General features: G+C 41.8%; 1 protein-coding gene across 4 annotated transcripts in view; it reads right to left on the bottom strand.

The window, feature by feature from the left end:
- MYH11 (myosin heavy chain 11) overlaps positions 1-26,098 on the bottom strand; it is a 58,142-nt gene extending 32,044 nt beyond the window's left edge. For all 4 annotated transcript variants that reach the window (XM_054081004.1, XM_054081005.1, XM_054081006.1 and 1 more), the window contains exons 1-4: positions 25,982-26,098; positions 19,494-19,852; positions 14,822-14,978; positions 6,529-6,556 (exon numbers count right to left, since the gene is read on the bottom strand). In XM_054081004.1, coding sequence (XP_053936979.1) covers positions 6,529-6,556; positions 14,822-14,978; positions 19,494-19,835 — 527 coding nt within the window. In that variant the 5' untranslated portion in view covers positions 19,836-19,852; positions 25,982-26,098. The remainder of the gene's footprint in view (positions 1-6,528; positions 6,557-14,821; positions 14,979-19,493; positions 19,853-25,981) is intronic.
- Positions 26,099-26,526: the final 428 nt, after the last annotated feature.

The raw sequence follows: 26,526 nt of genomic DNA, 5'->3' as shown, positions 1-26,526 counted from the left end.
TGAGGTGTCCTCGCTAACTGGGTAAAAAGGGACATCTCATGTGGAGAGATGTCTTGATACAAGAAGTAGACAAGCAGAATTGGCATCCCAGCTGTGCCCTGCGCAGCGTCCCTTGGGAAGCAGGAGGGCAGTGGTAAGTTTTCATCTTCTGGAGGACTCCCAGGGTTAAGTTTATTTACAGCTCTTAAGCCCTTTCTTAAAGTACAATAGTAGTTTTCAAAGTACAGGTACAAGGGCCAGATTTACGCAGTCTTTTCTCAGAATATTTCCAGTCTACTTTTCCCTCTCTGTCATGTTACATTGTCTCATTATCTCTTCTCGATACCTTTTTCTCTGACAATTATATAGATGAAAATGTTTTTACACTACCCAGTCTCAGCAATCCAAAAGGGCATTGAAATGGTTTTGGATGTAATAAACTAGTTCATTCAACAAGCAACAAGCTAGTGCTGTGCAGAGGGCAACGGTCTAAATGTAACTTGGACTTCTTTGTCTTTGGATTCAAACTAAAATGGATTAAACAAAACCCCAAACAATACATTCAAAAAATCTTATGGATATTTGTCAACACTTTTGAAGCTGAAACTATTTAGCTGGATCCATTGCAGTTCTACTTCTTTTCCTAATTAGGAAATATAGGAGTTAATTTTCCCTACCAAGGGACCAGTGATAAATGGATATAAGAAATATGGGTAAGTTCTGGGCAGAACTTTCAAGATGGAATGACATTGATGTAAGCCTTAGGAAACCAGAAACAATTCCTGCCTGAGGTACGACACGATAAGAAGTGTTTCTTCTGGCTTTTAGAGTTTTAACCAGGAATAATTGGGATGAATATGTTCCTTTTCACAAGACCTGGGTTAATTTGCACAGTTTAGAGGTTAGATTCATCTCTGCCCGGGCTTCAGTGCTAAAACATTTCCATGTTTTATTGATAAAAATTAAGTGTCCTGGGAACAATCCCAAACCAAGCACATCAGTTTGAAGACATATGCATACAAAGTTTTCAAATAAATCTACCTTACAACTTTGTATTGTTGGAAAAAAATAAAAATAACTTTCTTCAAACAAACCCTGGGCTTTGAACTACTCCGTTTTATTAAAGGTTATTTGTAGTTCATCACTACATGAGTTGCATTTCCTTTCTCTCAGGGCAGCATTTGCCCATCATTTGGCTTTCCCCTGAATCCCCTGGACTATTACCATATATGGCATTATCTTACTTGTAATTATCCTACCATACTGTAATGCTTAACTTACTTAACATTTTGGTCTGTGCTTTCATTCTTAACTCTTTGCTTCTACACAGGCTGAGGGTTCTCCTATTTTCTGCACATGAACTTTGAGGCTGTAACTTCCTTCTGAAGCAGACAATAAGAAGTTCTTCAATGTGAAATGGAAAACAGACAAGATCTCGACAGCTACAGTAGGAAGAAAATCTCTAAGGTCAATAAGTAGTGAACAATAATGTCCATAGCTGATGAATACATCTAAGTTTTCAATAGATCAGACCATTTTTAAATGTCTGTGACAACAGACAGGTCTGATAAACAAGTATCCATTAAGCATTAGTAGCTCTCATACTCTGAAGGATGCATTACAGCTGTAGGACCATGTCTAGATTTTGTCTCTGTGATAAAATAGCATGTGTTTGAAAACTAACTAATGAGGAGGAATGGCTAGATCAGGTTCAATGCCTTTGAACATCAAGAAGCTTACAAGGGGAAAGACCCAGGAGGAGGGGAGCATGTGAATCTCATAGTTCGCTTCACAGGTGGGTGAAATTCTTCCTAGAACTACTGAGCTGCAGCAGAATTGGTCATGCTGGTTTTCTTCTCTGCGTCTGCCTTGAAGTATTGTAATTTCTGGGGTGGTAGAAATGACTTTCATTGTGAAATGGTATGAGGAATCTCACCTGTTTTAAAATCTACGTGCTCTCTCAAGCTCAGTGACTGAATTTTTAAAGATGAATCTTTTCCTTGCAATCAGGCCATCCATAGCAGGATTCCTCCCAGGGAGCATCTGCTCCTCTCTTGAGTGCCCATTTTCCTCTTTACCCCTAAATTATGTTCCAAAGTGAATGTTCACTGTATGAACACTATTACCACTGTCCTAATAATGATATTTTGGGAGTAGACTGATCATGTGTTTAATTGAAGTATCTAAAAACATTTTTGTTGCCTGCCATACGTGGAGGCAGCATGTTTACTGGCAATTTACAGCTCAGATGGGAAACACAAAGAAGCAGTTCAAAAGCAGATCCCGTTGCACAGGCACAGCCCAGCAGCAGTACTTTACCTACTTCCCAGTATGTTTTCCCCCTAAGAAACTCCTTGGCCTGTCCAGAGCAAAAGGATTCACTGGGCTTAGTTGCTCTCACATTGTGTGGCATAGTTTAAATTTATCCTTCCCTCACTTCTTGCCAGGCATTGTTTTAGGAACTGAGTACAGGATTTAAAGTACATAAGCTGAAATATATAGTACTCAGCTATAACAAAGGTTTTGTACCACATGAGCTACAAAATACTCCATGACTCCATTATCTTCGCCTTAAATGAAAATTATCCCAGTTAGAATAGGTTTCCGAATTAGGACAAGGTGAGACTAGAAAACTGGCCCCACTGTTGTTGGCTGAGCCTGTGGTGTAGCTAGGACTCTTGTATGTTTGGGTATAACTGGGAAAAATCAGTTTAAAAAGTGCATTTTTTTTGGTTGAAAATTTGAAAGCTTTCTGTATTAATATTACGGTATAAGATTTGGCTTAATTCCACTTTTGGAAATATCTAAAAAGTGACAGCAGAATTTCTATTCAGCATTTATTTCAGTAGGCAATGAACCACAGAAATTGCCCATTCACACATTGTTAATCCGGCTATGCTGGCGCTGCAGGAAGCCCCTGTGCAGTCAATGAGGTGCCTCTAAATCACATCAGGACTTGGCAGGCTTCATCCTGCGCTATTAGATGTGCAAAGATAATGAAAATCTTTGTACTAGACCAGCTGTACCCCACTAGAGACCCACCTCAGAAGCCAGCCCCACTGATCCTACTAGTTTACTTATAAGAAAACACTGAGACGGAGCTGGTTGAGCACCAAGCTCCACCCCAGCTCTAAAGCTACACCAGATATCTGTGCGGGAGAAGGGCCAGGCGGCAAGGCTTGCCAGCTCTAGCCTCTGAGATTTAGTGAGCTGGGAAAGAAGAGAATTTAGCTCTCTTGTGGAGGAGTCTCTTGACTAATGGGACTTTGCAGTTTGGAGGATGTTCTGGATGACTCCGCTTCTTGACATGTGTGAGGGGAAAAAGCAGGCTGAGGTCCTGTGGCTGGGCGAGCTTCTGGAGAGTTTGTCCAAAAAGAGAGAGGGAAGTAAGGGGAAAAGGGCAGGATGATCGCTACTTCACCCAATATTTTGTCTGTTACTGTATTGAATTAAGTGGAAACGGCACCGTGTTACCGTTTGTTTTTACAGAGGCTATTCAAATTGGGTCCACTGATGAAAGAAAGTAAATGGTAATGAAAAAGTATTTGATTATATGTAAAAACCAAGTATTTAACAAGCATTTGTTTTCACAGACTTCACATTACCCCTAACATTCAGAATTTTGATCAGGGTTTTTTTTCTCTTTCATTTAAGGTGGGTTTTTTTTTTATTTAACTGAAACTTGTGCACAGTCCCTTGAGACACATCTGCTTTCTAGAAAATATTCTTTTCAGGAAGTGCCTAAAATGTGATAACCCCAAGATCAGACAGGTTTAAGAGGAAATCTTTACAACACTCGTGCTTGTAGCTATGCAAATAAGCACCTGCACAATATTTACTAAAAAACCTTTTGAAAACTCCAGGAGAATCCACTTGTATCTTTCGAAATCAAACACCTTAAAGGCCAGAAGCTTCCTTTGAGGGCTAATGCCTCTATTTACATTGGAAGAAGCAGAAAAGTCACAAGCCTGTTCACTGGCCGTTGCTTAGTCCGATTCATGCTTAATTGCTGATGCACCGAGGTTGCTCAGGTCTCTGAGTAACTGGACAGATTTCTTAGGATTTTTCCTTCTGCAACATCTAATGTGCTGGTCAACATGGACCAGCCCGGTCTTTGCAAAAGTGCTTACAGAATATTTCATGGCCAACTCAGATGTCAAAGAAGAGAGATTGCAGTGGGGAAGGGCTAAGCGCAGGCAGGAATTCTAGGGAATCCCAATCGCCAGGCAGAGCAGTGGAGGCTGCCCACAACAGTGCAGGGGCTAAAACACAGCCATGGAAACATCTTAACTGCCTTGATTTTCAGATGTAAAATAATAAGGTTTCATACTCTTAACGCACTATGATATACTGTGTATTTATTAAACAGTATATGTTATGACAATGCAGCCACAGATGTATAATTAGTAAGCACAGCCATGGTATGAAGTTTCTTATGTTCCAGAGAGGCAGCTTGTAAATATGTGTAATGGGATGTGGGGTTTTAAGGCTGACTGTGAAGTGGAAGAAAGCAATGGGCAGGGAATGACATGACGGGATGTTCACTGATATTGTTCATGGAAAACAGCGAACAGCAGAGAGGACGTGTGCACAGAGGAAAGTAGATCAGAGCCAGTATGTGTGTAGTTATTAATAAAATGTAGAGGAAATAATGAAATCTAGGAAAGGTTGGGAATTCTGAGAAAGCAGTAAAACCCATGAGCGTTAAAGACAGATGGAACATTTTAAACATACCACAGTTAATCACACAAAGGGTAGGGATTGAAAAAGAATGCAAACAATACTTAACCACGTGAGAGTGGGTTCAATGAGAATGGGTATATTTATACTCAGAAACACGGAATCATGCCTAGTTCTCAGATCTGTGTCCCTGCATATGACCCAGCAGCATTTCAGGTGCGTGCCAGGTACTATGCATCCTACCAGGCCTTTGGCTCCAGGTGAGCTCTACTAACAATGGAATAACTTTGCAGAAGTGGTTTAAAGCACACAGAGCAGTCAGTGTACTTAAAGTGCACAGTTGCTGCTTGCATTTTGATACCAGTATTTTGGCTATCCTGCTGAATTCCCATAAGGTAAGTAGCAAAAAGTTATTTGTAGGCGATGGGTAGCAGTAAGTGGAAGAATACAAGAGTCTACACTGCAGCATCACTAAACATAAGTGAGTTTTTGGCAGCGTCCACAAGTACTTAATTACGAATCCTTATAGCTACGTTTTTTACAATTTAGGTACCAGGCCTTGGAAAGTTTGAGTCTGTAGCTATTTAAAGAAAAGTTCCCAGCTGATCAATGCCATGAAGTATTCAGTTATTGTTACATATTTAGGCAAAACCATGATTTCTTTGAATTTTTAGCAATTTATAAAATAATGCAAACTTCTTGACAGCTGCCTAGCTGAAAGCCAAGTGAAATTTCTTCTTTCTGTACAGCCAAATAAGGCCAACAAGGATGATAGACCAGCAGTGGTTAAAGTTGTGTACATTTGTTTTAGCTTGACTAATCTTTTTGGTTTAAAAGACGTATGAGGACTGTTTTAAGCCATGGGTCATGATGTCCATCCGACATACAGCAATTATTCTAAACATCTCAATGAATCACTTACTGCAGCTACTTTCAACATGGTAAAGACATTGCATTCTCTCAATTTGATGTATTACTGGTGCGAAACACCTTATGTTTCCAGCTTAGCTGGCCAGGTGAAAATAAAAGGTATTTCCACATATGGTAGATGTCAGAAGTGGATCCTTTCATAGATTTTCACTAATGAAAAGGCATACATTTGCAAAAGAAAGTCTCAAAAATTCTAATATTCCAAAGTTAGAAGAAGATCTGAAGATTTACTGATGGAAAAATAAAGTAAAGTACAAGAATTGAAGGAAGAAACACATGTTGTAAACTACTCTTCATTACCATGCCGTGTTTCATCATGGAGAGAATGGGATGGTCTTGTTTCATTTCATCGTTGCAGAAATTTTAGATTTCTTTTTGGTATTAATGCATTTTTTTGATAGATCCTTGATTGACATACTTAAATGTAATGAAAACTTGTTACATCAGAGATTAGAGCTCTGCCAGCCCTTGTGGTACCAGATAGAGTATATAAATTTTACATTTTCTTAGGCAATAAATTTTTTCTGGTGAGCAGTGGCACACCCAAGGAAGTGGGTGGCGGGTGAGCAGCAGCAGTACTTTTTAAAAACTGTTGTGTAAATGTACATTTAGTCTTTCAGTAGCCACGTTTTCATAGTAAAGCTGAAACTTGCTCAGTTTGGGACTCTGTGTGTCTGCAATACTTGACAGACTACAGCATCCCTGCATGAGCCACCTCTAAATACGATGTGTGCCAGAGGTGCACTAAAGACTTCCTATGACACTGATACCTGCTTTTCATTTTATCAACTGGTATATCTACTGGAGTAGAGTTAGGACTGGGCTGTAAGCTTACTGAAGATGAGGAGAATGTGTCTGTTCCATCAGAATTTGAATCAAGTTTGAATAAAGAAAGATATTGTAGTATTGAGATATAGTAAAATAGATTAGTTTACTTACGTGCACAGGATGGACTGGTCTTCTCGATCTGTGAATAAACAAAAAGCCAGTCTTAAATTAGGCAATATGGCTGTCCTGACAGAAGCCTTTACGTTTATAAGGATTTACATTGAACAGCCTATACCTTCCAAAATCTGACAATCCATGATTAGTCAAAAGTACCGTGTTCATATGTTATTTAATTTGCCCTTGCATTTAAATAACCATCTCTGATGGAAATATTTTGTACAAAAAAATGAACAAAAGGTTAAGAGTTCAACAATATTTTTTGTAAACTCCATTAGAGATGAACTGTAATGAGGACAGCAAGAAGATCAGGCTCTCTGTAAGAAGATTATAACTGAAAATTTCAAACCTGAAGCTCAAGTTTTTATGATGATTATGAAGTATGGCTAGCAGCCCACTTAAGACAAAGTCTAGACAGATAAGGCAGCAAAACCTAAAATGTTATAAGCTTGTCATGCAAAGCTGTGAATTTTGAAAGCAGATAATGTGCTCCCTATTTCATTTCAGATAGCTTTTATCAAGAGGACAAGTAATTTCTTTGAGATGTCGTCCAAAGAATAAGATAAAACAAGAAACTCAATTTTACAAGAGCATGTCAACAAGTACATAAGTATTCTTCATGTTTTTGATTGTGAACAGGACCATCAAACACAGTTTTGATCAAGATTTATAAACAGGTGGGTCAAAATCTCCGTTTCCACTATGTGAGGTACATAAGAGGTTTCTGCGCAGCAGAGTCTAGTATGCTGCAAAGCTGCAGCAAGGTTTAGGATTACATCCTAGTTCCAGAAACTGTTCTTGCAATGTTCCTCCCGGCTTATGCTTTTGGAGTCAGTTTCTTTTTGTCTTCAGTACTCTTACACAATTTTCTACCGAACGGCTGATCTCAGGCTCAGATCTCTAGGCTATGATGGACAGTGAGCACATGCTGAGGTTTCCTCACAGGATCCACAACACTGAATTGTTTTGTAAAGCTCCGTTGAAACGAGACTTACAGAAAAGTCTGTGGTAGTAGGAGGCTTTACAATTTGCCCTCTATGTAAAGGTGCGGGACGAGCTTGCTGTGATCAGTTCTGAAATATAACTTCTATGTTGTTCATTGTGGGAATGATGGAACACTGGACGTGTTGCCCACAGAGGTGTGGTACCTCCACCCTTGGAAGCAGACTCGAACAAGGCATGAAGCAAAGTGCCCTGGCGTTGACGTTGGCCCTTCTTCGAGTGAGGCAGGCACTGACTGCCTTGTACAGACTGTAGAAAAATCTTCCGACTTAGGAAAATAAATTCCCTGGCACATCTGGTACAGTTATGAAATGTGTGCTTAGTTTACAAAACTGAGAGATGAGGCAAACAATTAAGGCAGAAGCACATGTTCCTGTATGGTTTTGCATTATTTATCGGATGCAGAGCTAGCGTCGGCCCCGTGGGGCCTCTGGTCAGAGGGGAAGGCATGAACCCCTTCCTCCTTTTATTCAGTGTGTGGGGTGACTTGCAGGGGTGTCTGTCTGCTTGCCTGCCACTACTGCTGACCCCGTACGCAGTAAATACCATGAGATAAAGAGTCTTTCTGTACTGTGTAAAGATAATGGAGATAAATTCGACGTATGAAGCTTGCAAGTTGTGATTGCTGCCTGGACCACAGCCAGTCTAGGAAAAGCAGTAGAGGACTCTGCTGTGGCTTTGATTGGTGTTAGACAACAACTGTTTTACTCCCTGTTCCTCAATAGCTATAACATTAACTGCTTTATTGATCACTCACACAGCAAATGATGCCACTTAACTGCTTTATTCAGAAACTTGGTACAAAATGACTCATTACATTTCTCTTGGAGATATTTGTCAGGAATCAGCCCAGCAGGACTCTTCCACATCAACATTTTGGGAGGAGAGGAACTGTGAGCTGGGTTTATTTTTCCCTGCAGGGTATGAGCTAGGCTTTCTTTTAAGTTAAAAAAAAGTGAGAACACGGTAGAATTTTTCCTAAAAATACACTGTTGTGTAAATAGAAACCATGGGCATATATTGATATTGCATCACAAACCCATAAATACCATAAAGAAAATAAAAGTGACTCCTTGATACTGAGTTGCCAATGGAATTTCTGAGCTCAGGGAACATTAGAAAAAATTGGCCTCCTGCAAGCCAAGTATTTTCTCACTGTTTTTCTCTGCCCACTACTTCACTTCTTTTGCTCCCCAGTAAGTGAAAAACCTGTCTTGAATGTATCTCATAAGCTGGCCGGCCACAGAGGTTTGCATGTGTGCACGGGTATGGGCAGCTTTGCTGAAACGTAACAGCGCAAGAAAAATTATTAAGGTCAGAAGTTGCACCCAGTGCCCTCTGGGACAGAGAACAGGCTGTGCAAGTGAAGCCTGAGTTACTGAATTTCTTTGGACTTGATCAATTCAGCTCCTCACACAGATACAGAGCACAAGTCCTGCTTAAACAGTAGTAAGAGGGAAAGGGAGGGAACAGTAGGTCTTTAGTCCTGGAAGGACTCAAACTGAAAGTAGGGATTTCTGGGTGGTTGCTGGCTCTCCAAGGACGCCTTCTTGTGAAGCAGGTCTTTGTGACTCTGACTGACAGCAACTTGCTTGAAGGCTGTTGGGGGGTCTTGGAAGGAAAATCTAAATTATTTATTTGATTTCACCTTTTCTGGTAGTCTTAGAGGTTTCCAGGATTGGAACTATGTGATTTGCCTGTTCTCTGTAGGTGGAGAATCCCATGGCATTCTTACAAGCTTCTCTCTTTGTCACTGGACTTATCCCCTTCTAACTTCCCTTGTGTCTGGCAGCCACATGGAATCTCGAAGCTTTTACCCCTACATTGCTGAACTGTGCAGCCTGTCCTGCGAAGCCTCATGCTGACAAACTGTCCTGTGCACTGTCAGGGAGGGGGAATACCAGCTGTTGCTCTATTTGCTTCAGCAGTTCTAACAAATTGCGAAGGTAAGGATGAAACATATCACCAAATCCAACCCTGTTCTGACTTGAGCTGCAGATATGGGTCTCACTTACTTTCAAGGGCTCTCCCATTCAACTGCTGTTATTTCTGTTCTGGAATATTTTATTCTGTGTAGAAAGGACTGTGTGCTATTTCAGGATTCTGCAACTTTGTGTGGGTTGATCTATCAGAAGAGAATGACTTGCACAAATAAAACTTAAAACATAATTACTGGGCTTAAATGTAACAAAATATGTCTTCTAGCTTCCAACATCTTCTTGGCGAATGCCTTTTTTTAAAATGTGATATTACCTGGAAAACTGTCATATCCACCCCCTGTATGTCTATATTATATGTTTTGGACATTTTGCAATTTTGTCCTCAAATTTTAATAGCATTTACATCCTAAAACCTGCCAGTTTTCTTAAATGTGCAGTTGACTTTTTTTTCCCCCCTGGAATCAGCTTAGCTTTTACACCAAACACTTCCAGATTGCTTGTAAGAATCATACACCCCTCTGTTCTTGATAGACCAGCTAGCCCTGCTTAATCACAAACAAAATCAGATGGTTTATCACAACGAAACAGCAAGTTGGCAGCTTTACCATAAAAGGAAAAAAAAACAGACTGAAACCATGTTCCAACACTTGCTTACTGCTTCTTTACATTCGTTAATAACTACACTGCCTAAAGGGGACATTTCTGTAGAGTCCTGCTAAGGACACGGTAAACAGATTGCTTTTCACGGCAGCCTCCTTTTCTAAGATCTTGGGAACTGTGTTTCCCTCCCATACCTCCGGTAACTACTAGGTTGTTTGTTTTTCCATCTATAACTCAAGCTTGCATAAAAATGGCTTTGCAGAAAATAGACAAACTTCCTGAGTCTGCAGAAAGATGTAATATATCTTCTCCATGGTGATTTATTGCGAGAGAACTTAATAAAAGCCTAATCACCCCCATGGAGACATATCTATTACTACTGCTACATAACCTGACTTTTCACATTTGTACTGTTTCTCGCTTATTTGCTGTTTGCTGTGCACAGGGAAGGTGGCAGAAGGCAGCAGAATTATCCATCCTCACTAGATCAGTGTCTCAGCTCCCTCATCGCTGAAGGTTGGCAGAGCTGCAGGAAGAAGTCACCCACCCAGCTCGGGCTCCTGTCCCCTGGCCTGCCCTGTTCTCTCCTCACCCCTGTGCCCAGATTTCAGGCAGCCGGCACCAAGCAAAAACTAATTTGGCAAAAAGCAATTTAGCAGCATGACTGCATGAAGACTGGTGCTGGCAAAACAAGAGCTGGAGCGAGGGGGCTGGACCCTTCCCGTGGCAGCGGTGCCACGGGGGAGCTACTTCATCTCAAACACAGGAGAGAGGTGGGTGCAGAAGCATAGAGCGATTTTTTTATGTTTGCAGTCTTTAAGTGTGGTAGTAGTCAGCTAGTTGGTCTGTGAAGACAGTCAGGGGGACCCAATTCAGTGTCATAGCTCCTGGGGACAGATACACAAAACGCCCTCATGGGATATTATATTCTTTTAGTCTACTAGAAAAAAGAAAACTTAAATCGATAAAGATTTTTCTTGCTCTGGCTGGAAATGAACATTAGTAACTGTGTCTGGGCAACAATTATACTGTGTTAGTGACGTGGCAGTCAGTAGATTCAACAAGCACTCCAGTTTGAGCGTGGAAAAGCACGATTGTGATTTGTAAAAGGGCTTAGGTGCTCAAAAGCACTTGAAACAAGTGGAAATTTTATCTCTGCCCAGCCAACATCTCTGTTAATTCCCGTGTCCTGTGACATGTCAGCTTTTCTGCATATTTGGAAGAAAGTCCAATTATGTGATTTCTGTTAACCATGGCTAAGTGTTATTACCAGAACAACTTTGATGGGACTTAAACATCAGCCCTAATGAATGTCTTAACCAAGTAAGACTCTTAAGCAGAGGAGGAGTGCTGTGTGCACAGCTTGTTTTTTTTGCTGGAAATTCGTGCCAATAGAAAAAAGGGTGAGAATGTGAAGGGCTGTGATTTCCAGATGATGAGACTGCAATAGGACCAGCAATCTGCAGACACTGAGGCTTGATTCAGAGAAAGATAAAGGTTTCCTGAAACATCTGAATAAACTGATTGCTCTTGGCCAAGTGGCCCTGGTCATGAAGTACTAAGATATATTGTACTTTGGCAAGAAAAAACTATGCAAGTTTCCCAGATAAGGAGCACTACTGAAATTTCACAAGGAAAACATTCAGTGTCCTGATCCATGTTTATGAGTAAGGGGTTGTTTTTGTTTATATTCCATTTGCAAATATGCTTGCAAAAACCTATGAAACTCTATGTCTCTTCTGCACGCACAGAATCATGTTGACACCCACTTTCACCACTTGAATGTGAATACAATGTGGCTGAATAACTACAGTTATTTTGAGGTTTGGTTTAGTTTTACGCACAAAACATGAGTACGTTTTTACAAACAAATGCACAGCTTTCAAACCAGCCAGGGCCCTCTTCAGAGATGGAGAGCCTCCAAAATGGCATGTGCAAGTAAATAAGCAAGGAAAGCGTGGGTGTCCTGGGCTTGTGATGCAAACTCTTGTGGGACCGCTCCCTGGCTACCATGCCAGCTGTGTGTGGTTAGCATGGGACGTGGTGGAAGAGCATTCTCTTAAAGGTTCAACTGTTCATCTATTCGCCCCCCCTTTCTTTCTACTTCCTCTCCTCTTTCTCTCTGCTGCCAAGAAGAATTCCTTGCAAAGGGGGCACATGAATAACGAGGTGTAAAGCTTTCCCAGGAGTTGGTAGTGACAAGAGATTATTATCAGCACCAAAAAAGTGAGTAGAAAGAAGCATACACTCTTAACTGCCTTCTCCTCGCAGCCTGGGAGTTACACATGAATCCAGGCTGTTCTAGGTGCGGTTAATGACCACAGTGGAGGGCAAGTCAGCTCCAGTGGCTTCACTATTGCTTGGGACAGCTTATTAGGAAGGACTGGAGGCAGCCAGGGAGAGGAAAGGTGAAAGAGGTCTATGTGCTGCGGGGATCAGGCCGATCAGGCTGATCTATACTGATACTGGTCTCATGTTAAGCAAAAAACTCACATCCTGTCATGCTAAAACCATTCTCCTGTTTCACTGTGGGCTGCAGTATTATGTGTTTTCTCTTTTCACTGCAGATAGCTTGTAGCCCTTTCCTAGTTGTTTTCCCCCACTCCATTTTTAGGGCCAAGCGGCAGTATTCTGCACAGCTGAATGAGGAGAACGCTGCTAATGACCTGCAGGAGCCAGAAGCTTCTTGCAGAGCCCCCCTGCAAGGCTTGCTGCTTAAAGGATTTGAGGAAAGAAGACTGCCCTGACTTCAGGGCTGGCTCGGAGCCCTGGACGGTGCCGACTACAAAGCGCTGAGTTCAAGAGATGGTCTAGAAGACAGATACATGACTGTGGCTCAGTGGGATAAGCTTATGCCAAGTAAGTTTCTTATAACTGTTGTTACATAAAAAATGATGTTTATGGAATCATGTTATTCTAAAAGCACCTGCCCCCTTAGTCCATATAAAAAACTTATTTTATGTGCCTGTATTGATAACTTTGCTATTACAATAAGAAGGAAGGTCTGTTTTCAGGATGTCTTTTACTGATCTTCCTTCTCTGCTGCACTGTGGCTCTGCCTTCTGGGATGCACTCAAATAAAGGAACTGAAACAGCTCCAGAAAAGGAATGTTATATAAGCCATAGGAAGAAAAAGGTTGATATTATATAGATACCTAGTGCTCTGGGTTTAGAATTGAATTAACTATATTTCAAAGGCTTCTATGTATGAAAATGCACCATTCTAAAATTAGAAGCCTAAGTTATAATTAGGGAATCAATTTAAATAAATAAACTCTGAGAGTTTAATCTTCAGAAATTCTTAAGATTTTGTTATTTGGATTGTTTTGTTATCATAATAGCTGGTACATATGAGTAGTCAGGGCTTTTTCAGGGGAGAAGACCTGTTTTGATGCCTTTGTTATCAATCACCATTGGTGTGTTCGTGTGTGTAGTGCTTGTACCAGAATGACAGGGATTTGATAGGTATTTGCAGTTGGCAGAATTCTGCCTGGGGTTGGGCGATTTCGGCTGTCCAGTCTACTCCAAGTCTTGGTTTAAACTATAGCAATTAACCACGTAGGCTTGTACCTTTTAGTAAACTCATGAGGTTCATATTTCAAGTAGAACAAGTACAGAAGCACTGCAGTCCCTGTGATTGCAACCTGCTGTGCACCTGGAGAAATGCTGTGTAATTTTATTTGTGTGGCCAGATAAAGTGCAAACTAGTTGCACTAGAACGGCTTAACTTCATGGTAACAATCACTATCCTCTGTGTGTATGTATAATTATTGTAAAGAAATCAATACCGGCTACTAATCTAGTTACTAGCCTGAAATTTCTAGATGCTGTTTATTGTTTTCCCCAGTCAGATTAAAACCCTGTGAGTCTTAAGTGCTTAAGCTACAAGGATGGAGGCCCTAAGCATTAGTGCCGAGCCTGTGAACCTTGCTGTAGTTGCCAGCCAGAATTTCTGCAGGACCATATCCATAGTGAGGGCATTTCATTTTCAAAGCATTTTGCAAAGTCTTGGTTTTCCAGAGCACCTGAGGTCGCTGTGAGATGGCAACTGATCATGTCCCTGTAATCCGTAGGTGTTGCAGCCTCATTCCTTCATCACTATAGCTGTTTCACCCCTAGATTTATTATTTTCCCCTAGAGCAAAACGCCTGCGTTCTGTCAGTAGTGGCTGCAGAAGGGTGAGGGCACTGTGGATTTTGCAGGTTTGGTTTGCAGCGTTTGGAGCCTGACTGCTTTCCCATTGCTGCTTCTTGCCGCTACTGTTAGAAAACAGAGCACATCTCAACTTCAGGCTCCAAAGCATTAGACCGTAATGAAAGTAGCCCCGAACCAGCATTTGAATTTGCTTTGTTGAGAGATGGAGAGAGAGAGAGAGAGAGAGAGAGAGGAACGATGCTGACGGATACAGCAATGTTAGCAGCTAACTTTGGAATAGTCTCCACTGGTGGAGAGGGAGCATTTTCCATGCCCGTATTTGCCAAAACTATTTGCTTGACTTTGAAACCTTCCCACATGCCTCATCACAGATGAGTAAAAGGATTGTTTTTCCTTTTTGAGTCACAGTGTTTGTGGACTGCCGCTCCTGCCAAAAAATTCTTCTGAAACTTCTAGAAAGCCCGTGTTGCCCTCTGTAACAGATCTTTTCTGGCTGTGCTTCTTGCAGGAGCACATGAGGAGTTATAAGGTGTTTTCTGCCGTGTTACTGCGCAGTGATTTCTAAGTACTGCAGCTTTCAGCTCTCCTACCTTGCAGCATGCTCCTGTAGGCTGTGTCTGCGATGGCGTAGATGTGGGGGGGCATCTCGTGCCTCTTCTTTCCCTTGTACATGTCGATAATCTTCTCTGAATAAATGGGCAGCTGTTTGTATGGGTTTATCACCACACAGAAGAGACCTGAATAAGTCTGCAAGGAAATTCAAATGAAAACTAGAATTAATACCATGTACCCCATTTAGCCGGGAAAGACAGGCATCAGCTGTGTTGAACTAATGGGACTCGAGCTTATTGTGTTCTGCCTCGCGTAACAAATGAAGCAGCAATTTCTGACAGTACTTGTATGGGCAGTTCCAAGTGCACAAATAATCATTTCTAATAAGCAAACTGCCTCAGAGTATGTGAATTTAGCAGTCTGTAAGAACACCATGCTTTGGTCTGACATTAGAGCTTCTTGACTTCAGTTATTTCAGCAAACAGTGAAACACCATTATCTGTCATGTTTTAGCAACTGTAATATGTCACAATATCTCTTTATATGTGTATTTTCATACCAGAGTTATGTCCTCTGCTCGGGCAGGTATCAAATTTTGTAGACTGAGATCCTAGGTAAGAAGCTTTGATTGATGGTACAAGAAGGCCTTTTAAAAATTTTTATATGAACATCGTATAACAGTAGTGATTGATAAGAGTCCTTGAAAGAAAATCACGGAAGTTCTAAATAGATGTCTTAACAGAATAGCCATACCTTCACTGCAGAACTAGTTCTGTAAGAAATTCAAGGAAAAATGTGGTCTTGTTTACAGTTTAATTTAAGTATTAATAGAAACATAAACAAACAAGAACATTGGCTACCAGCTGATAGCCGTTCATCCAGGCTTTGTTTGGCTTTGTAAATTCTCCTTTATTTTGGAAATCTCTGGCTACTGAACTGGGAGTAGAAATAATAGCCTATGATAATAGATGGTGAGCCGTATATCACATACAGTTACTAAAAGTAAGCAGTTTTCAAGGCTTCCCATTTATTTAAAAGTAATTTGACATGCACGCACCCCAAAAATTTAAAATATAAAATTACACATTTATGAGATTAAATTAGTGTTGGGATATTTAAGCTGGCCTATGGTGTTTAGTTTTAAAACTGCAACAGGTTGAAAAAGAAAGAAATAATGAAACAGTGCTCTTTCTGCTTAGGCATAAGTGAGTTTGGTTTAATTTTTTTTATTGCTGTGCCGTGTGAACGAGTGCTTTGTGCCGGCCTTAATCGCAGAGCTGTGTCCACGGATGGCTCGAGCTGCCTTGGCTCCCCCAGAGGAAACTCTGCAGTGCAGGACTGTAAAATGGCATCCAGGAGGCTTGGCTCTGGGTGCAGGGATTTCCCTTTCCTGACCATAATAGGGAATGGCACAACACTGTCCCGGCACAGCCTCGGGACTTTATTTGGTATAAAGCAAACACGGTGAGAGCCTCCAGCAGTGAGGAGCAGGTTGGGTGCTCCACGCTGAGCAGGAGAACCTCTGGGCTACTCGGGGTGGTGAACAGGACCTCTCCAGGCTTTACGGGTTGTGACTGCATTTCCAAGGTCTCAAGTCAGATAACAAGAGAATTAAGCTTGAGATCTTTGCCAGTTCTCACCATCCCCAAGCGAAAACCCTTGATGTGGAAGGTAGATAGTTACTGTGTCAGATTTGCATTGACACTGGAATTCAGAATTAAACTGTGCTAATGTCAAAATGAACTTCAGTGCTGCAGGGACAGTGGACTCGAAAAGTGGCAGGTTTTTGTCCTAGAATGACTACCAGGGCACTTAAAGAAAGGATAGCAAGGCCTTTATTTTCAGCACAGAGAGATTTACTGTATGTACTCATTCCCAACTGAGAAAATAAAATAATAGGAGAGTAAATTTCCAGTTCAGGGAATTATTTAGGCATTCTTCCCCTGAGATGTAAGAGCATTTGCCACGTGCAGGGCTGTTTGCACAGCCAGGCTTGCAGTAATGAACCTTTGAAGAACTAACTTTGAGCACCAGGTCACTAAGGTGGGGCAAATGCCTGAGCTGATGAAGTTCGGGAGTCCCCATTTCTGACTGGACTGTGACTAGAACTACACGCAGTGAAACCAAGAAGTCTTGGTCAACCTTCCCAAGGTGCCAGAAGATACCTGCTTTTACAAGGGTTTGGAGGAAACCAATTAATGTATGTGTTTTGGAGATGCACAAGCCAGTTGGCTAAGAGTGTGATCATTTTCCCTGGGGCATGGGCTGCCCAGAGAGAGGGACCCGTGACTGTCTCTCTCCCTAAAAGGTCTGGAGACAGAATGTGGTTTGAGGTATCCTGGGGACAGCGTCCATAGGAGTGCTGAGCTTGTGTGTCCCGCGGGCGGTCACTGCTGGTGGGTGCTTAAGAGAGACTGCCACAAGCACACACATCTACATTTTAAATACCTAAGTTTGGACAGAAGAATCTCACTTCTGGTTCCAATACACGTATGTAATTTTCAGTAATTAAGAAAGCATTTTGTACTGTTAGGTGAAGATGGAATTAGTAGCACCTATGAGTACAGGCACAAGAAACTACTCTCAAATCCAATGAACTTGTCTTGCTCTTTTATTGATGTTTATATAGTCAGTTTTGGTCTAATTTGAGGACAGATCCTATTTGTTCTGAGCCATGTGAAACATGAATTAGTGGTGATGTACTCTTCCCCTCCTTTCTTAATTATCTGTAATGAAGAAAAAGGCCAAGGCATTTTTCCACTGTACAGTCACACTGAATTTCTGCACTGAATCTTTTTATTTAATCGTAATTAATATGAACACAGGGGCAGACAATTTGATGTTTTATCAGCTAGGTTGACTTTAGCAGAATTGGGAATCCCCATTTGTGTCAGTGATGCCCTAAATAGGGGAATGCTAAGGTCATATTTTCTTTTGTACGTGTGGGACTTCAAGGGAGGCAATGTAGACATTGCATGGCCAAGCCAGGAGATAGTTGTTTACAGTTAGTTTTGCAAGTGGATGAGAACAGAGCCTCAAATTCTGTTTTGATACCCCCAATTTATTTATTTATTTAAAGGTATTAATATTTCAAAGGGCAGCACTGAGTATGGCTAGAGAATATGAAGCAGTTTTTGGTTACTGAAAATATTAATAACTTGTAGTACAAGTTGAAAGAATTTCTTTATAACTGTTTATTTACCACCCTCTTAAAATCTAGTCTCTTGAGAAAGAAAACTAAATTTCAGATATACTTCCATTTGTCTCCATGAAATATTATTTGATTTCTAATTGCATTATCCCCTTTTTGAAATTAATTTCCTCTTCGTGCACAAAGTGACAGTTCCACAAAAGAATCCACAAAGTAAACATATTGGGAATCCTGGAATGTCAATGCAGATTGTTGCTGAGGACAACAACAAAGAAATAAACCCCCCGCGTTTTATCTGACTCTTCTTCTAGTAATTCTTTTTAGATCTTGCACCAATGCAGAACATTTTCAGAAAGATTCTGTTTTAGTAATTTACACTGTATGTTCTGATATAATAGCACGTAGGTTTATATGTTTGTCTGCAAACTTAATATCCTGAAAAGATGGAAAGTCTGGGTTCTTTCAGGAATCTTGATGTGCGTTTTAGTACATTCCTGAAGGAAAGATCTTGATCTCAGCTCTTTAGTTATGTGTAGCAATTAAATAGTTCCTTTGTAACTATCTTATTTTCTGCTTCATTTTCTATTTTCCAGTTTAGCATTCATCACATATTATCACATTATTAATAGGAGCTCTATTCCTGCTTCTAGAACCTTGTTACTTCACTCTGCACTTTCTTTCTCACATCAGTCACCTGTCACACAAGTCAAGTTTTCATAGATCGAAACTGGAGATGACACTTCTGCAGCACAGCAGAGGGTTCCTCCAGGTGAAGTCAAAGATAACAGCTAAGTTTGGTGGAAACTTGCTGGATTTTCTTACTATGCAATTTGCTTACTCTTCATGCAGATAGATTACGAGGCTGTTAATGTCAGAATATGCATGTGTTGATATATTTGTGTGGACTGGAAGACAGAGTAATCTTGGCCCTAATACATGTGAACATAGAGAAGTTTATAATTTGTCCAGGCTTGTCTGATCTGTAAATTGACCGACATGGGGCGAAAAAAGAGGCAGTTCTAGTGGCTGCATGACTTCAGTTCAGTACACACCGGAGCATACAAGTACTCTTACTTGAATTCCAGTGGTGTTATTAATTTACTCAAACATGAGGTTTTACTCAAGCACCCACCAAACCAGAACTTGTAAGATGCCTTTCGGTGGGAGTTTTGCCTGAGAAAGGACTGCATAATTTGGTTTTTCTGTATATTGTTTTTTTTTTTTTTTTTCCAAGTTAATGGAGGCTTATTCAGGTTTGCATTGAAGTCATTCTAAAGTCCCTATTGATTTATTTCAAAGCGGCTGGGCTGAAGTATTGCTCAGCTATTGGAAAGCAATTTCCTAACCAACAATATCCTTTCCGAATTAGCAAGCTTTGGGGAAGGAACCTTCATGTGTTGTAATTAAGAAACAATTACTGAAGAAGTAGGAGAGTCATGGGGAATAAAGTGAACTAAATACACTTTTGGTTTGGGATGCCACTGCTGCGGGTGAGTAGTTGCATGGACAAGATAGCGCGTGCAATAGGGAATGCCGTGTGCACGTTTGATTCTACTTACATAAATTAAACCTGAGAAGTATCTCTCCCTTAGATTGTGCAGCACTGAAGCTTCATTGAGGCAAGTCAGCTCTGCCATGTCCTCCACTTTGGAGAACTTTGGAGGGTTCATCTTCTGGATGTCATCCTTGCTCAGTGTCACTTTCTTTCCATTTTCTGTCAGTTCAACTGTCACCTCATCCCCCTTCTCTTCTTTGATACTTGCTGCTTCAAATCCATGTTTCTCTGATGGAATCCAAACCAGTCTCTTTGCTGACCAGTCAGCCTGGGCAAGTGGGTTGTTAATGAAGTTTTTGTCCACAAAGAGGAATTTCTCATCGTCACTGAGAGATTTTTGAGCCATTTTGACTCAGTAGACACCTGTTGAGGAAAGAAAATATTCTGCTTTAAAGGGAGGCAAATGTGGAGACATTCTAGGGAAAACACACTTGTTAAATCTGCCATGTGGTAGATCCAAAGCTCTATAGGTCCTGTGTCATTCTTGCATTGCCATGCCCTTACTTTTGGGTGGCAGCTCAGCTAGTTTAGAGAGTCTGTGTTGGGATTCCCATTCCTTTGTTACTGTGTCTGAAATCGCCTGAACCGAAAGCTTCGTGGTACTAAACTAAATGAGAATGCCTGGGCTTGTTACGTATTTATTTTTATTTTGTACTGAAGATGAGAGAGAAAAGTAAGGCACAACTAATGTCTGTGCAATGAGACTGTCAGGACTGCACCACGATCACCAGCTGCACAGCTTTCTGCAGTCTCATCTCTCAGCTGTCACAAAGTTAATTCAGACAGATACATAAAAAACTTCTCATCACCCAAATAAGGTTGGGTGCATACTGGAATACCAGTGCAATAATGAAGGCTGTGTTCCAGAAAGGACAGAAATGAATTTTTCTCGCAAAGGACTATTTCTAATCACTCTAATATAATTTCATTTGGAGACGCGTAAGATTAAGAAATTGTTGAAAGAAAAAAAAACCAGAAAAAAATTATTATCAGTACTGTTGGTGAAGAAGTAACTTAGAGTCATCCCATTTCCGTGGTTCAGACAGTGGGAATCGATCATTTATGAAGGGTTAATGTCTACCACTTGAGAGAGAAGAAATAAAACAAGCCTGGAAATTGCATCAGCTGTTAGATACTCAGAACCATGATGCTCACGTTGGAAGGATGATGCATCTTTGTCAAACAGCTGGACATGAATGAAAGAACATCACGCAATCACACTTGGATAGAGGAGCTGGATGTATCCGCTCTGAAGGTGAGAGCAGTAGGAGGGGTTTGGCTGCTTTGCACCATGTCTGGGAGGGAGGAGGCATCTTCTTTCCTGCTCTGACATTGGAGATTAAGGTGTAGCTGCAAGAGCTTTTCTGGTGATTCTGGAGCTTTCCTAAGTGTTCTGCTCTGTCCTATGGGGGACACAGCTCTAAATGAGGAAAAGAGTAAACAGAGGCTTTCCTGCGGTTTGCTACAGGGCAGGAGAAGAGTGGTGCTAATCGGGAACCATTCCATGCAATGGAGCAGAGAGAGGAGCTGGGGAGGAGCTGCAATGGGGAGCAGGGAAGAGTGTGTGCCCAAGAAAAACATCTCCATGAGACGGAGGCCATTTCATTTCCTTATTGAGAGTGAATTTCATATTTACAGTGTTCAAACAAGCACGAATCTTGAGGGAGTTTGGAGAACTGACTGCTAAAGATGTCAGCAATCAACTCAGAAGCAGGATAATATTTGTAAAGACCGAGTGCTGTGGTATGTAGCCAAATGGACACCCTGTGCTCTGGGAGTATCGGAGATTGGTTTCCAAATATTTTTCCCTGAACCCTTCCCACAGTTAATGTTTTCTTGCAAGGCCAGACTGTGTGAGGGGTCTGAGGGAGAAACATAGATCATGCACAAGGTGACACTAAACTAGGATTTTAGAGGCCCCTAAGAGGGTTAGATGATATCCCATCGAAATTCAGTGGGAATTAGATGTCCCAGCTCCTTAAACTTCCTTGACAATTCTCTCATCTAAAAAAACCAACCCCAACTGCTTTCCCCTAATGCGCTCGTTCTAGAGCCATCAGCCTTGCCTGAAAAACCTCAAGAGGGAAATCCACCCAGGTGGTCCCACGCAAGCGATGTGCGTGGCGGTGTGGGTGAGTGCGAGGGAGACTGCGCCCTGCTGTCAAGTCTTTGTGAGGGAGCTCCGTAGGATGTGGCCCTTCGCTCGCTCCCGGGGGATTCTTGGAAGAGAGCTGCAAGAGGAAACTATTTGACCTCTGTGTGGATTAAGGCAGAAAATGTTCCCTCTTTGCCAAGAGGGCTGGTAGAGCTGCACAGTTCCAATAATGGAGATGGTATTCTCTCCAGCTGAGCTTTCCAGCTGGCGGCTGCAGGGTGAAGCCACCCGGACAGAGGAATGAGGGGAGCACTGCCCCATGGCCACGCTGCGGCTCCAGGAGCAGCAGGAGCCTGCTATGGCCCCTCTCCACCTGCGGCAGTAGCACCGGGCAAGGCACATTCTCTGCCCTGCTGCCCCAGCAACGTGGGAGGAACTGCTGTGCCAGCGGAGTGGGAGGATTTCCATCCACCTTAGGCCCAGAAGAGAGAGCTGTATGGTCATCCTGAAGCATCAGAAAGGTTGGATTGTGCTGCCCGTGGCTGAGTGTCAAGTGACAGCACATTCAAATCAATGGAAATTTGGTATTGCTGTCAGAAACACCAAAAATTAGACTGAACTGCAGAGCTGAGTTTCACAAAGTCAAATTCTGGTGCTTTGAGGCTGCCCACAAACAATGGTTGTGGGAATCAAACTGCTGAACCATCCTGACCATCTACCTCAAAAACCCAACTAAAGATAAAATGATTGTCCTGCTACAAAGGGTGTCTCCAGTGGGACCACTCAAAAGTTCTTCATTGTTCTATGGCCCAAGCACCAGGGGACAGTTCCTCTCCTTGTCATGTGCCAAGCCAAAAGCATCTTCCACTGATTACATTGTGGAACAGAGCTGATCTGTCTGTCTTCTACTACATTCTCCTACTTCTTCCTGTATGTAGAACTTTCTGCACCTTGTTATTTAAATTCAATCATTTTGAGAGCAAGATGAGGTTGGAAAGTGTAAGAGATAGCATGAAGTACCACTGTAGTAAAAAGGAAATGCATTATGAAGTGTAGGTTAACTAATATTAATAGTTTAATAGATTAATGAATATTAATTGATGCATATTGGTATTAAAGGAAGGTTTCTGAATGGAAGAAGCAGAAGATGATCTCCACAAACTCAACTACATTTTTCCTAGTAAGATGCTGTGCACTGAACTAATGAGCTGCTGAAGCCTTCTGCTTAATAATTGGCTGTAAACCTGTCCATCTCTCATCAAGACTGAACTGCACTGGTCCAGCGTATGATTGATATAGGGGAAATGGGCCAAGGGGAAAGATTCATTACTGCCTATTGAGAACATTCCCTGGGAAGGGAAAATTTACCCCTTAGCCAGTTTGTGAGTTTCATCTACAGGGCTGGCGAGAGAAATGGAGACCAATATCATATCTGTGCAAGAGATAAGAGGTTCTCATCCCTTCTTTCAGGTAGATGATAGCCTGAATGACAGGCAAGAGTAAATACTTTTATTCTCAGAGGTGAGCTATCCTGAGGAAGGGAGGAGGAAAAGCAATCACAAAAGTGTTACTGATAAGAAGTTGCTTGCCTTAGAATCGTGCCAGATGACACCAAACTGGATCCATCGGTTATACTTGGCTAAACCTTAAATGTACATGTACGCATGGGTATGCATACTTTCTACTCCTCTTTCTGCTGTCCCACTGCAGACCTATCCTGCTAACCTTTGCTGCTTTTTTCCCTTATCGTGTCAGTGACAGAAGTTGAATGTTGTCTTTACAATCAGTGTATCCTGAGTATATTATTCCAAGGACAAAATATAAATATCTCCAGGAAGTGCACTTTAATTAAAGGTTATTGTCCAAGCAGAATTGCCTCCTGGGTCAGAACTTGGAAAGACTACTTTTCTCTTAACGAGCAGATAAAGGACGTTTCTCCCTTCCTCTGCAGGATGTGCCTGTCATTATAGAAGCTTATCACAGCCGTAGAGGGAATAATTATTAGAACAGTGGAACATAGAACAAAGTATGTGAATTATTTTCAGAAACCAAGTACTGCTCTCCTGAGTGGTTTCTGATGGAAGAACGTAGCGGTGACCTGCTGCTTGATTCAAACTGTGTTTCTTGGGCTACTGTATTTCTTGACTATGTTCTTTCCAGGTTGCTTATGTTTTACTTTCCCAGTACTTAACTGAACTACCCAACTTGAAAAAAAGTTAATCTAGAGGTGAATCCCAATGTAGTGATCTCAGTTTGGGAACTGTTTCCCCCACATAGTCAACTTTGTCACCAGCACTGCCACCATTCCCTCCTGGCCTTTCACCTCTCCTGCTGGTGAAGGGGACCACCCCTCAATTGCTTACTCTCGTCAGGAACATTTTCATCTGAACATGGAGGTATCACCAGGACTAGTTTATGGTTGTTCAACCATGGGGGAAGAGAAGCCTGTATTTTAAGAGAGAGCACTTTCAGTAATTTCATAGAGCTGTTTTGTTGTTTGGTTGGTTTTATTGTGGGTTTTTTTTAATGCATTCTCCATGTCCTTGAATCAAACTGTCTGTTGGTGCCTTGGTCTCCTCTCGGGTCTTCTCACCTCTGTTAATGCAAGTTACTACATAGCTCTGATTAAACACTTGATAGCTCTTTTAATACCCCATGTAAATTGGCCCAGTTCATTAATTATGTTATAAACACTAAATATTAGAAAAGGAAAAAAGACTTCAGTTGCATCAAGTGGGGATAGATTCCCTTCATCTGAAAAATGCCAGCTATTTCAAATACCTCCAGATGTCATTCTATTAAGTAAATAATATTCTGCATGTTCATTAAAATTCATAAATAACCCATATTTTAACTGGACTTCGCACAAGTCGGAAAGCTATCTCTAGCTCTTGGCTGCTTCTAAAATGAACATACTTAAAAAGAAAAAGCCAACAGATTTGCAACTAATAAGCCCCAGTGAATTATAAAGAGTCGGGATCTTCTGCATACATCCATGCGTGCTACCATATATGGCGATGTTCTTCTCAATACTAGCTGTTCCACAAAAATGTAATGATAACAAATTCAAAACAAATACCTTTTAGGGACTAGCGTGTCAATTGGAAATGAGATAATAAAAATCAATGTTTACATCTAAGGGAATAGAGCCAGAGGAGTAGCATGCACTAAACTAAAGTGACTACTTAATCAAGCACTCTGCTCTCTGAGGGCTCATCGTTTTAGCCTCTGCGTTAGTGGCTCGAGGGAATTGTGAACCTCAGGAGTTCAGCAGGTCTGTGTGCACTGTGTCTTGTTGCGAATGACTAAGCTTTGAGTGAAAGAGAAGGTAGGCTTGGTTTTGAACAAGTGTATTTTAGAAGAGATTTTATTGAGGTGTAGGTATGAGGTGATAAAGACAAACTTTCTGATTCCCCTTATATTTAAAATATCTCATATTGCTTCTTAATTCTGCCCACACATGCACCTCTCAAATACATATCAGCATCTCTATGTGTATATAGACACACACGCACATATATAAACACAAATGTGTGTGGGTGTTGGTGTGTGAAAGCCAGTGAGCGCCCGGGATGCTGCTTCCTACACTGCCATCTACTGTCGTCTTCACTTATTCACAGTATTTTGTTAAAGTTAGAAGTTTGTGGCTCTATTTTTCTATTTTAAATAAGCATGTCACTATTGAAATTACTCGAATTAGTGTAGTTCAGTGAATTATCAGATTAGATTTGCTTAAAATTTATTGTCAGCCTATTAAAAACATACATATGTAGCGCTAAGGCTTTTTTGTGTAAATGTTGCCATTTCTTCTTCTAATTTCTAAGCATTTTTCTGGTTTAAAGAACAAGTAACTGACAAACTGGTTATTTTATTTGATTATACTTTCTTTAAAGAGCAAGGGAAGTGCACCAAGTTCCTTTACTAGTACTGAAAAACGTAAGAACCCCCTAAGAGCTGGTCAGCAGCTCAGCTACCCGGGTTCTTTCCTGAATGCATACGTGATGGTTACTTGCTGCAGGTACCTGCCACCGTCTGGCAGCGCACAGCACCTCAGCGGCTGCTTCGCCGCTGCCTTGGAGGGCACCTCATGCCTGCAGCCAGCATCTTCAAGGCTTGATTCAGCAACAGCCGTGTCAGAAGTGACTAGGGAACACGACAGAACATCTGTGCTCGCTTTCAAACGTGCGTGGTCTCTAATGCATTTTAAATAGAACCCAATCAGTAATACACAAATGGGGATAAACCACTGGAGTGTCTCGATAGGTCTTTTCCTATATCTCATTTGTGTGCTCTCTGCAGGTTAATTCACAGGATGTGTTTGCGAAGCAGCATGGTAGTTATGTTGCCCAACTGCTCCATCCCAAAGCGCCGCGAGCCCCCAGCCCCGCCGTACTTACAGGCGTCCGATGAGGGGAGCAGAGAGTGAACTGGAGAGTCGGGAACCTGTACAGCCACCAGCCGGGACAGTCCAAGTCCTCACCGCCTTTGCAGCCTCCCTATATAGAGGAGGAGAGTCTTGTCAGTGGGGAGGGGCCCTGGAAACCACGTCCTGCTGGAAAATCCTCTTGGTACCTGGGTTAAAATAGACAGCTTGAGCCAAGGAGCTCATTGCCAGCAGGGCCTGACCCAGGCTGCTGCCCCTGCCCCGAGCCGCTCTTTAGGGCAGCGGGACGGTTCCAGCTCTTGGAAAGGCGTGAAGGGAGTGTTCCTAACCTGAAATAGGTGCTCTGAACTCAGAAGGCTGTAGGTTTTGCTTTTTTCCTTGGGTGAACTGTCTGGCCAAGCAAATGGACCTTTAACTCCTTCCTGCCTTGGGGGCACCCTCGCCCTGGGGCCCCACCTAGGAGGAGGACAAGGGACAGGTCACGGTCCCGCGCGCCACAGGAGGCTTCCCACCTGCTGTCACTGCGTTCTGTTGGAGCTAAGACGAATCCCTGAGTTC

The sequence above is a fragment of the Cuculus canorus genome, chromosome 15 (genome assembly GCF_017976375.1).
Source record: "Cuculus canorus isolate bCucCan1 chromosome 15, bCucCan1.pri, whole genome shotgun sequence".
Taxonomy (NCBI): domain Eukaryota; kingdom Metazoa; phylum Chordata; class Aves; order Cuculiformes; family Cuculidae; genus Cuculus; species Cuculus canorus.
The sequence above is the reverse complement of the archived record's forward strand: the minus strand, read 5'-3'. Positions and strand labels throughout refer to the sequence as shown.